Here is a 12,602-nt window from a genome sequence, read left to right as displayed (position 1 = left end):
TGGGGGTTTCGAACCAACGATCCCCGTGTTGGTAGGCAATGGAATAGACCGCTACACTACCCGGACGCCCGTTTGTGTTTTTTGACCGAACTGCACGATAATTTAACACCGATCAATCTCCGAAATATGAGAGGGCCGAGACGTCTAAACAGAGACTGCCAGAGATTATTATTGGTCATTCCACGGTAACGAAGAATACTGGCTTCTGATTGGCTGGAGGGTGTGCATTATAACCATGTAATGCACATGTAGTCCGGCTCAGGTTTTTAATCACTGATCCAACTTCATACGCTGGGCCCGGTTGCCTCCGCATCACGTGTTAAAATCCTTGAACACACTCCTTGTTGGATTACCCCCTTACATAATAACCGAAACCAATCGTTTAATGTTTAAATCCAGAGGACTTGAGTTATTTTGCTTCATACTGCAGAACTGTGTCTCGGTATGCGGGGTGTGGGACAAGGCGTTTGAATGCTCTGCAGTGCAGCGTAAGGGACGGATGCCCCGTTGCCCTCTCCGCAGGCGGGCAAAGGGAGGATATGAAGTCAATCAATGACAGATGGAAAACCATCAAAGAGAAAAGCTTCGCTTCCTGAACATAACCGGGACTGCCACTGGCTTCCCATTTTGTCAGCGAGCTCCGGGGGTCGACGGGTCAGAGAGCCATTACCTGTTGTGCCAGATCTGGTTCAGTCTGGGTTTCACTGCGGGGAAGAAGGCGTATGAACTCCTGCAGATGACCGAGCTGTTCGAACAGAGCGGGCTCAGTGATGGGTTTGCCCAGCTCCAGGTGGAAAGTGTTGCTGGGCAGGATGAGAGGCGGGTGGTTGTCGAAACTCTCCAGGATGTCAGCTGCAGGGACGGAAAGAGAGGCAAAACGGGACATCAGCCATCACAAATGTCACTCCATCACAAAAACAATGTTCAGCCCCGTGACTGAAAGTAAGTCTTCTTTCTCTTTTTTCCCCTCCCCTTTTCTCCCCAATTGTATCCATCCGGCCAATTACCCCGCTCTTCCGAGCTGCCCGGTCGCTGCTCCACCCCCTCTGCTGATCTGGGGAGGGCTGCAGACTACCACATGCTTCCCCCGACACATGTGGAGTCACCAGCCGCTTCTTTTCACCTGACAGTGAGGAGTTTCCCCAGGGGGACGTAGCACATGGGAGGATCACGCTATTCCCCCCAGTTCCCCCTCCCCCCTGAACAAGCGCCCCGACCGACCAGAGGAGGCGCTAGTGCAGTGACCAGGACACATACCCACATCTGGCTTCCCACCCGCAGACACGGCCAATTGTGTCTGTAGGGACGCCCGGCCAAGCCGGTGGCAACACGAGGATTTGAACCGAAGATCCCCGTGTTGGTAGGCAACAGACTAGACCGCCACGCTACTCGGACGCCCATAAGTCTTCTATCTTGGGTTAATGCTGAATTAACTGCAGTACATTAAATAGACAAGTACATTAAAAGCTGCAATAGCTGCAGTCTCGATTTAATTTTTCATGCCTCTATATGACCAATATAATCAAATGTGACCGCCAGAGAGAGGATTTGATATCGCTGTGTAATGATTTCAAACGCTGGTCTTCAGGTTGAATTCCCCCTCGAAATCCGATGCAACGATTTACGGCACACCGATGGGATACATAGACACCATTGGAGATCCCGAATCTCATCACCGTATGTCTTACGAACAGCTGTTTTTCCCCAAAATATCGCCGCATCTCTGACTCCTCTTCTCAAAACTAACACACTAGCTACCAGAGAATGTATGAGTAAGAGGCAACTCCTGTGTGAAATGAATTACATCAACAATGTAAAAGGTGTAATTCCGTATTTCTTTTTTTCTAGAGCTCAGCTTCTCTCAGCCATTTTTTCTGATACTCATGATGTCATCATGCATTGGCACACAGCCAATCAGATCAGGTCATCGATATATAAAACCCCACCCACCTTTACTACCAACCCTTGCTTGTGCTTGTCACTCAAAGGTCATTGCATGAATATTAATGAGGACTAGACCACCACCTCACTTAGAACAGTTATAAATAATAGGTTAAACCCCTCCCCCCAATGTTCATCACTTACAAATTAGAAGGTTTTCAGTGATGAAAAGTTAAATCTGATTACGGATTTCGGACCGACTTTAAGGACAGCCCTGGAGCCACGTCTCCCGGATCAGGGGCCGGGGGGCTTTAACCAGCAGGGTGCTGTCAGTTTGTGTAAAGTGATCGAGGGAAAAGCGGTGGGAGACAGGTGCCGGCCGCCCCGCTGGGAGAGGTGGATTTGAGAGGTGACCCGAGACTGAAGCCGATTGCTGGAGGCAGACTGATGGGACTACTGGGATTTGTAGGTCAAGGTTAATTCTTGGTTGTGTTGGGGTAGAAGGAGAGAGAGAGAAAAAAAAGGATGTCTGTGCCACTTACCGGTCCTGGTGGCGTCCTCTGCATCCTCAGGTGGAGGTCTCCAGCCAGATGGGCAGGCTTTGCCGGCGTTGTATTCCCTCAGCATATGGTGCAGCTGGGCAGCGTTCAGGGCGGCAAACTCAACCCTCAGAGAGGTCCATGAAGCCTGCAACACATTACATTAGACATGCTAACGAGGGGGACGCTTGAAGCTAAACTCCTATACGAGAAGCTGGTTCACTCTGGTGCCGTCTTTGAAACGCTGCAGAGCAGTAAGTTCTTGACCAAGACCCCATCTTTTACAATGGGGAGTTGTCTGTAGATCAAATTCTGAGACACGTGTTAATCATTTGTAGCCGTTTTTGCAGAAAAACATTGTCTTTTGGGCACCCGGGTGGCATGGCGGTCTATTCCATTGCCTACCAACACGGGGATCGCCGGTTCAAATCCCCGTGTTACCTCCGGCTTGGTCGGGCGTCCCTACAGAAACAATTGGCCGTGTCTGCGGGTGGGAAGCCGGATGTGGGTATGTGTCCTGGTCGCTGCGCTAGCGCCTCCTCTGGTCAGCCGGGGTGCCTGTTCATGAAGGGGGAACTGGAGGGGAGTAGTGTGATCCTCCCACACGCTACGCCCCCCCTGGTGAAATCCCTCACTGTCAGGTGAAAAGAAGCGGCTGGCGACTCCACATGTATGGGAGGAGGCATGTGGTAGTCTGCAGCCCTCCCCGGATCGGCAAAGGGGGCGGAGCAGCTACCGGGACGGCTCGGAAGAGTGGGGTAATTGGCCGGATACAACTGGGGAGAAAAAAGGGGGAAAAACAGAAAAGCTGTGTGCAATCTGATGTAAAGCAACTGTGAATCTGAACGTGTGATTGGAGGATTTTCTGTATGATATGCTGACGAAGGTGCTTCGATTGGCCAGTTTCGCTGACAGTATGATGTCACATGGTCTGGCACCATCAGTGCCTCCATTTTAGCCTTTCAAATTGTCCTACTGTAAACTGATAGAGCGGACTGTCTCCACTATAATTTAAACTCTCGTCTTGAAGCTTCAATATATATCTCGCCATGTTTCGCCATAACTCGCAGTATATAACGATTTACTGCCTCATTGAGTGGTTACTGTAAATGTGTTACTGCTCAACTATTCTGCCCACCCGGCACCTACATGTCCATCTGTCCTGGAAGCGGGACCCCTCTTCCAGAAGATTCTACTGTAACCTACTAAAAGACTCACTGGCCGATAACCAGGGGGTCGGCCCCCTTTATTTGAGCGGTTAGCGATGTCGCCTTGTGGAGCAGTACACCCCGGATCGAATCCCGCAGCTGGCGGAAAATATGCTCAGTTACATTGGTGGCAGCGGTGGGATGCGGAAGCGTGCAGATCCTCGTAAGTCTCTTCGGAGCGCGGGAATCCGGGAGAGGGTGACTACTGTAACCGACTAAAAGACTCACTGGCCGATCACCAGGGGGTCGGCCCCCTTTAGTCGAGCGGTTAGCGATGTCGCCTTGTGGAGCAGTACACCCCGATCGAATCCCGCAGCTGGCGGAAAATATGCTCAGTTACATTGGTGGCAGCGGTGGGATGCGGAAGCGTGCAGATCCTCGTAAGTCTCTTCGGAGCGCGGGAATCCGGGAGAGGGTGACTACTGTAACCGACTAAAAGACTCACTGGCCGATCACCAGGGGGTCGGCCCCCTTTAGTCCAAGGGTTAGCGATGTCGCCTTGTGGAGCAGTACACCCGGGATCGAATCCCGCAGCTGGAGGAAAATATGCTCGGCCACACTACCATTTGTTTTTTTTTTTACCAGATAAGGTTTGTTTTGTCAGCATAGTTGGGCACTCGTTCTCATTATATGATAAAAAAAAAGCAAACTCGTTCTGAAAGTGTTCTCTGATGTGAAATCTGGATTTGTAAAAGCCGGCCAGGCAGTTAGACTTAACAAGAAGCCACAGAACACTTTGTTGTCGTCATGAGAATAACAGGGTAGAGGAAGAGCTTTAATTTTTTTTTACATTTCCCATAATGTTTTATATCCACATTCAATTTTACTCTGTCATTTGTATTTACAATGTTTTAAACCATGTCTGTAATCTCGTGATTGTTCTTTTTCGATCAACCCGGCATCGTAACGTTGCGTTTGTCATGCAAAGTGGCACTACTGACTATTGCTTTTCTGTGTCAATAAAACCCATTCTCCCGAGCCCTTCTGGCGTTTCCTCATTACTCTGTTTATCACAGGGAGTTGAATCGGTTCATCTGGACACAACATTTACTGACAGAAACGCTTCATCGCTCCTCTAAGGGACCTCTTCAGTCTCACCTGGCTGCAGGTACCCCCACCCTTACAAACAATACAGTGGCATAACGACCCAAACCAACCATCGGTTTCATATGCAAATATGGGCGTGGCCATTAACTAGAGTTACACTGGCCATGTGTACTATTCACAGAGGACTGGGGGATGTTTTCAATCACAGCATTGTAAGGGTCCTGACACACGGGCCATCGGTGAGCGTCTCTGACCCTAGTTTTTGGCGTTGTGTCCCACACTGTCGGCACTACTCGGACCCCCGTCGGCAGCTTTTCAGCTGATTCAGCATGTTGAATTGGCGGAGCCCGTCGGTGAGAGAGATCGCTCTGATTGGCTGTTCGAATCAGCGCTAAGCTAGTGAATCAGGGCCGTCAGCTGTAGTCTTTGCAGTGAGTTCAAGTACTTTTTGGCCCAGACGGCAAGCGACGTGAGGCGACGCAACAGTCGGGCTTCGTCGCCGCTAGTCGGTTTGGTGTGTCTGGGCCCTAAGATGGTGATATATGTACTCTTAGGCTCTCCCCCCGGTTCAGGGATGGTCGTTCCCTCCTCACATAGATGGCCTCTTTGACTCCCCGCTCAAGCCAGCATTCCTCCCTATCAAGGATGTGCACATCCTCATCCCTGAAAGAGTGGCCACTGGCCTGTAGATGGTGTAGACTGCGGAGTCCTGGTCTGACGTGTTAGCTCTCCTGTGTTGTGCCATCCTCTTGGCCAGCATCTGTTTGGTTTCCATGATGTACAAGTAACGACAATCCTCCTGGCAGTTAACAGCGCACACTATATTAGTGTGTTTGTGCAACTATTCCCCAACCCTCTGTGAGTAGTACACATGGCCACTGTAACTCTAGTTAATGGTCACGGGAATTTGCATATGAAACCGATTGTTGGTTTGGGTCGTTATGCCACTGTATTGTTTATAAGGGTGGGGACACCTGCAGCCAGTTGAGACTGAAGAGGTCACTTAGATGAGTGATGAAACGCTTCTCTCAGTAAACGTTGTGACCGGATGAACTGATTCAACTTCCTGTGACACGGCTAATTGTGTCTGTAGGGACTCCCGACCAAGCCGGTGGTAACGCAGGGATTCCAACTGGCGAGCCCCGTGTTGGTAGGCAACGGAATAGAATAGGTATGTCTTTTTGATGGCGTGGGAAACCGGAGAAAACCCACTGCGGACACGGGGAGAGCATGCAAACTTCACACAGAAGATGACCTGGGATAACCCTCCCCCCAACGCTGGGCAACCCCGGGGTTCGAACCCATGGACCTCCTTGCTGTGAGGCGACAGTGCTAACCGCTGCACCACCGTGCCCCACTTACCCAGATTATTGAGCGTGCATAAAGACACTCTGGCTATGTTGGCTCTTAATGTGTACGCAGCGGAGTGTTCCCCCCTCTTAATGTGTTCATGTGGCCTCTCAGATTTCCCTGAAAGTTCACAACATCAGATTTCCCTTATTGCTCACAACAGCTCGTATTCAGGCCCAATTACAAAAGCCACAATCCCAACTCGCTATAACTCAGTAAGACAGATGAGTCAGACTCGACAATGATATCACTGACATCTGGGTGAGTATTTATACATAGACATCACTGCGAGGGAAATGTTAGACGCATGTTTTTCAGTTACTTCATTCCCCCTCATTTTAGTTGGGGTGGGGGGGGGGGGATTAAAACATTGTCGAGACATGCCAAAGCAGAGGTGGAAACACGAGCTGGATGTTGTTGGGTTCCTGTTCCTTAAGATTTGATTACAGAGAGAAACGTAAAAACAAAAACAATCCTGTAAATGTCTGTTTATTCTGGCTGAGATCAAACGCTCGACAGCCTCGTAGGTCTGTTGTTGTACTATCCATAATGGCGGGCAAGTGGGGACAAAACGCAACCGCGCCACATCGCTATAATGTAATTTCGTGAGCGTGCCGGCAAAGGCTGCTCTGTTTCTTACAGCCCCGGCACTCCAGATGGAAAACTGAAAATGGGCCCAGGGTGTGTGCTGTGTTTTGCCAGCCACAAAGTGACCTCATGGCACGGGAGTTACACTTAAAACCGCCCTCTTCCTTAGCAACCGTCCAATCCAATCCCGCCGTCGGAGGAGACGGAGGCGTTCGGCAGCCCGGTCCCGGGCGGAGCGGTGCCGTCCCGGGGCGGGAGACGTCTCAGACCGGTCGTCACACACTGAAAACAGGTGTTCGCCTCCATCTAATAAAATGTATGCCTTGGGCTTAACCCAGCTCCTCCCAGTTAGGGCTGAGCGGCATTTAACAAAATCCACATTGTGATGTTTTTGTTGCAGTGTTAGAGAATTAAAAGGATCTACAGAAGTTCACCAGATATACCACGTGGCTTTTACCTTTCAGGGCTCTGTTTACATACAGAGACCCACTTCAGCACCGATAATGGTCATTTTAGAGGAGGAAATGAGGCGGTTACTCAAGAGGTCATTAAATCTGAATTGTATTATTTATCTGATGGGCTGGCATGCTTTTCCCCAAGAGCACTCCTAATCAGAATCAGAAATCAGACTCAGAAACACTTTATTGTCGTTCCATTTCATGCACTTGTGCACGTGAAATGGAACGAAACATGGTTTCCCCCCAGCCCACAGCAGTGCAACACAAAGACAACAACACATATCCAAGAACTACAAGAACACATATATCCAAACTAACACATATACCTAAACTAAAGAAAGAAAAAAAAAATCACTGTACTGGAGAACGAACACCAGCCAGAATGACTGTCGGAGCTGCCGGTCTGCATGCGCTAGCGGTTAGCTTAGCCTGCCCCGCTTCTGCATCCGGTCAGACCGCCCTCGGTGTTACCTCTTTGGGCACCGCTCCAGGCAGGGCCGTGGTCCCTGGGCCCACAGACCAGGCTCTCCCAGCTGATCCAGCGCCAGCTCTCCGAGCCATCAATTGAAGACAAACTTAGACGCAGATGTGGACAAAGACACTGCATGGACGGTACCGGGTGAGGCCGCCACAAACGTGAACTCGCACCGCCGTCTCCCCACACCGGTACTGGGCGAGACCGCTGCAAATGTGAATTTGCGCCGCCATCTTCCCACACTGGAAGCGGGGGCGGGGGAAGCAGTCCCGGCTAGATTTCAATCTCTAACGAGCAATATGAGTTTCAGCCTAACGTGACTGATGGGCCCAATTTGCCTCAAACTGCATCCTTTGTATTGATGATTTTGCATATGTGCATGTTGCAATATTGTTTTTGAAATTATATATTGTTCAGCAAGATCACACCAAGGCTCACCAACTCTAATACATTCTGAAGGTCTCACCAACCTCGATATATCCAGTTAAGTGCTCTTAAAGGACAATGAAAAAAAACCTCCAACTTCTCGGAGCGAAAGGATTTCTAAGCCCTTCCCGTATGCTCCCATTTATAGGATGAGACGGGGAATTAGCACGCCGAGCTAAGGCAAAGCCATTTTCTGCAACCGCTCCGCTTTGTCTATGAAAGATTCCCATGAAACATTTGCAGCACCACAAACGCTGCGACAATTTGAAGTCTTATATCCGAATGAAACGGGACCGTCGGTTGGGACTGCTGAGAGAGGCGGGAAATTTATTTGACAGCCAATCACAGCTTATATTTAGAAGAACAAAGATGCCAATATGCAACTGCCTAGTTTCAATTGGGTGCTGGTCTCCGCCTTTTTCTCCCCAATTGTATCCGGCCAACTACGCCACTCTTCCGAGCCGTCCCAGTCGCTGCTCCACCTCTGCCGATCCGGAAAGGGCTGCAGACTACCACGTGTCTTCTCCGATAAATGTGGCGTCGCCAGCCGCTTCTAGGAGTTTCACCGGGGGACGTAGCACATGGGAGGATCATGCTATTCCCCCCAGGTCCCCCTCTCCCCAAACAGGTGCTCTGACTGACCAGAGGAGGCGCTAGTGCAGTGACCAGTACACATACCCAGCTTCCCACCCACAGGCCCGGCCAACTGTGTCTGTAGGGACACCCAACTAAGCTGGAGGTAACGCGAGGATTCGAACCGGCGATCCCCGTGTTGGCAGACAACGGAATAGACCGCTACGCTACCTGGAGGCCCCAGGTGCTGGAAGACTTTTGTTAGTGTATGTCTGCAAGTGTGGGGTCGATGTCGCCAGAAACTTATTGCATGCCAGGATGAGAAAAACATTCTCACCGACACACAAAAATAACACAAAATGTTTTTCTGTGAATTTCTAGAGCCTAGTGTTAAACAGATGCAAATAAAATCCAGGTAGAAAAGGTGACATCTCATGGGTGCTTTAAGTGTACTGTGGGGGCAGGGGGTGTACCAACACGCCTTGTGTTTAGTGTGGTAGTCCACGTTCGAATAAGAAGACACTATAAACAGTGGCACATGACTACAATCTTGGTAAAGCCATCTATCTACCTTTTATGAGGTGCCCATGACCACACAAGTTCCTTGTTAATATTTCTCCAAGTCTCATAAACCAGAGAACGAAACACGATGTGTTTGTGTGACCATTGTTACATCTCTGCCGTACCTGGCCGGTTTATAACGCAGTTTCTTTTTGTGGCCCCGGATACCTCAATGGGTTTTACTGCTAGCCAAGCGAAGAGCTCAACTTCCCTCTGGGAAACAAAGAATAAACAAGCTCTTCTTCCAATGGGAAACTTAAGAGAATAGTGTGCTTAAGGAGGGATTAAACATTAAGTAGGAAAGCTACCACTACAGTGCACAAGCTGGGCACTCTTAATATCCAATATAAACCTGTGTGTCTTGCTTTGTGATGGATGCATTAAATATAGGTTGGGTGCCATTTTCCTCATCTCAGCTTAAGAGATGTAAACTCGCACAGAGGGCACAGGGCGGTTAATGATATACACTCTTTATGTCCTCGCTTTTGTTTTGATAAACCGCATGAGGTCACATGAGCGGCTGAGCACACATTTTACAAGGCTGACATCAGTTTAAATAGGATTTCAGCTTTGTCACCATGAATACACTTCATATCTACAGTACTTGATGCCAAATTCCTTTGAAAAGTAGGACAGATAAGGACGGTGTGATGGGCTTGTCACTTGCCCGCAAGCGTTGAAAAAATAAAGGTGCCCTATATTTTGCATTTTCCGGCACGAGTACGTTCGGCAAACGAAATGGGACTTGTTGCACAAAAGGTCTTTAAGACAATGCCATGCTGCCCCAACCATCCATGGTAGGACAAACAGGAAAGCAGAAGAGAATGTCCTCTGACCTGCAAGAGGGTTTCTTTGGGTGTGGCCAGCAGGTTGACGGCAGCAGAGAGCTTCTGGAAGAACTCGGTGGCCAGGTCACCCAGACCAATGCTCTGAATCCAGTCCATCAGCAGGTCAAGGTTGGCCCTGATCTGGACCCCCTTGGACCACATGTAGAAGCCACCGCCAGACCCTAACCGAAAGAAAAGCAATAAATTGCATTAATTCCCATACATACAGTACATATTCACTCTCGCTGAGTTTGCCTATTCAGTGGCGAGGTAGCTGCTTCACATTACATCCTCACTAATGCTCTCAAACAGAAACTGTAGAGATGAGCTTTGTTTTTTTAATTTCCCCTCTTTTTCTCCCCAATTGTATTTGGCCAATTACCCCACTCTTCCAAGCCATCCCGGTCGCTGCTCCACCCCATCTGCCGATCCGGGGAGGGCTGCAGACTACCACATGCCTCCTCCGATACATGTGGAGCCGCCAGCCACTTCTTTTCACCTGACAGTGAGGAGTTTCACCAGGGGGACGTAGCGCGTGGGAGCATCACGATATTCCCCCCCAGTTACCCCTCCCCCCTGAACAGGTGCCCTGACCGACCAGAGGAGGCGCTAGTGCAGCAACCAGGATACATACCCACATCCGGCTTCCCACCTGCAGCCACGGCCAATTGTGTCTGTAGGGATGCCTGACCAAGCCGGAGATAACACGGGGATTCGAACCGGAGATCCCTGTGTTGGTAGGCAACGCAATAGACCGCTACGCTACCCGGACACCAAGAAGAGTTTGTAATATACAGAGTTCATATACTTTTTTACTAATGGTTTTCAATGGATTTTCCATGACTTTGCAGGCCATATTTTGTACTCGGCCGTTTGAAGCCACTGACTGGTGAAACTGCACTTGCCCGGTATACTGTTGACAAGCTAGCTAGCTAACTGATAGGAAGGCTAGCCAGCAAGAGGCACATGTTAGCTACTGGGACATGTTGCATGCACACAAAAACACAACATACATTTTCTTTTTTTCAATTTCCCCCCTTTTTCTCCCCAATTGTATCTGGCCAATTACCTCGCTCTTTTTGAGCAGCCCTGGTCGCTGCTCCACCCCCTCTTTGCCGGTCCGGGGGGGGGGCGGGGCACCCCGACTGACCAGAGGAGGCGCCAGTGCAGCGACCAGGACAAATACCCACATCCGACTTCCCACCCGCAGACACGGCCAATTGTGTCTGTAGGGATGCCCGACCAAGCCGGAGGTAACACGGGGATTCGACCCGGCGATCCCCGTGTTGGTAGGCAACGGAACAGACCGCCACGCTACCCGGACGCCCAACATACATTTTCAAAACTCGTTGCAACGGTTCCACCGTCTGTTACTTTTTATCTTTAATGACTTTTCCAAAACTTTCCCAACATTCTTATTTTCCATGACCTTTCCAGGACCTTGAAATTGTACTTGCAAATTTGTCAACTTTTCCACGTTTTTCATGACCATGTGAGCCCCAAAATATTTTCAAATTAGTCGGTGCTTTATTTTTTTTACTCTCTCTTTTAGGGACTGTGCATTCTGGACCCCCCAGGCCGCCGTCTCTGTGCATTGTGGACCCCCCAGGCCGCCGTCTCACCTCTCTCCATGAGGGCATTGAAGAGCGACGCGTTGGTGAAGAAGAACAGGTAGGCACACAGCTGCAAGGAGATGTCTGGGTGCACCTGAAAGGCGTTCAGGAGTTTCAAAGCCTCCTTCAGCACCTCCAGGATGCCGGTGACCCCGTCAGGCACTCGCAGCTGACCGCTCTCCGAGAACGGGTTCCCGTCCAGCAGGCCCGGCAGCGCCGAATACATGCTCTGCAGAAAGAGGGGGATTTTAGTTAAGCTGCTTCAAGGGCTGCTGACCGGGATGAATTGAGACGTGCTGTAAAGATGGAGACGATCTGTGAAGCAGTAAGAACACCACTGATAAGGAGTTTTTATCAGCACTCCTCTCATTGCTCTAAAACAATGGCACAATGAGAGGCACATGCCTATGCTTATCTGCTTCACAAACAACACATTTATTTCCATGTGAGATTGGGCTACGGGGGAAAAAAAATCATTCAAGGGGGCAGTCTATGAGCCTTTAGACTCTCTGGACTTGGAAAACGTCCAACGCTGATAACGCCGTCGATAAGGATAATCTCTGTTTGATTTTATAGCACTTTTGACAATAGCTGCTCAGGCTCCTCAGGCAAATTATTTGATATGCGGTTATGTCATAGCAAAACATAGTGCAGATGTGTGCAACATTGGAAAAAGAAATATCATAATATATATATATATATATATATATATTTATATGCACCATTTCTGTTGAGCAACTGTCGAATGGTCACGCTGTGAGGCGACGCAAGTTTCTTTTTTCTTTTTTTTAAATTTCTCCTCTTTTTCTCCCCAATTGTATTTGGCCAATTACCCCACTCTTCTGAGCCGTCCCGGTCACTGCTCCGCCCCCTCTGCTGATCCGGGGAGGGCTGCAGACTACCACATGCCTCCTCTCATACATGTGGAGTCGCCAGCTGCTTCTTTTCACCTGACAGTGAGGAGTTTCACCAGGGGGACGTAGCGCGTGGGAGGATCACACTATCCCCCCCCTTATCCCCCTGAACAGGCGCCCCGCCCGACCAGAGGAGGCGCTA

At 49.7% G+C, this 12,602-nt stretch overlaps 1 protein-coding gene across 4 annotated transcripts in view; it reads right to left on the bottom strand.

Annotated features, from left to right (window-relative positions):
- radil2a (Ras association and DIL domains 2a) overlaps window positions 1–12,602 on the bottom strand; it is a 48,064-nt gene that overhangs the window by 12,483 nt on the left and 22,979 nt on the right. For all 4 annotated transcript variants that reach the window (XM_056287575.1, XM_056287573.1, XM_056287574.1 and 1 more), the window contains 4 exons: window positions 11,556–11,775; window positions 9,943–10,115; window positions 2,424–2,568; window positions 671–852 (listed from right to left, as the gene is read on the bottom strand). In XM_056287575.1, the coding sequence (XP_056143550.1) occupies window positions 671–852; window positions 2,424–2,568; window positions 9,943–10,115; window positions 11,556–11,775 (720 nt within the window). The remainder of the gene's footprint in view (window positions 1–670; window positions 853–2,423; window positions 2,569–9,942; window positions 10,116–11,555; window positions 11,776–12,602) is intronic.

The sequence above is a fragment of the Lampris incognitus genome, chromosome 10 (genome assembly GCF_029633865.1).
Source record: "Lampris incognitus isolate fLamInc1 chromosome 10, fLamInc1.hap2, whole genome shotgun sequence".
In the NCBI taxonomy this organism is placed as follows: domain Eukaryota; kingdom Metazoa; phylum Chordata; class Actinopteri; order Lampriformes; family Lampridae; genus Lampris; species Lampris incognitus.
The sequence above is the reverse complement of the archived record's forward strand: the minus strand, read 5'-3'. Positions and strand labels throughout refer to the sequence as shown.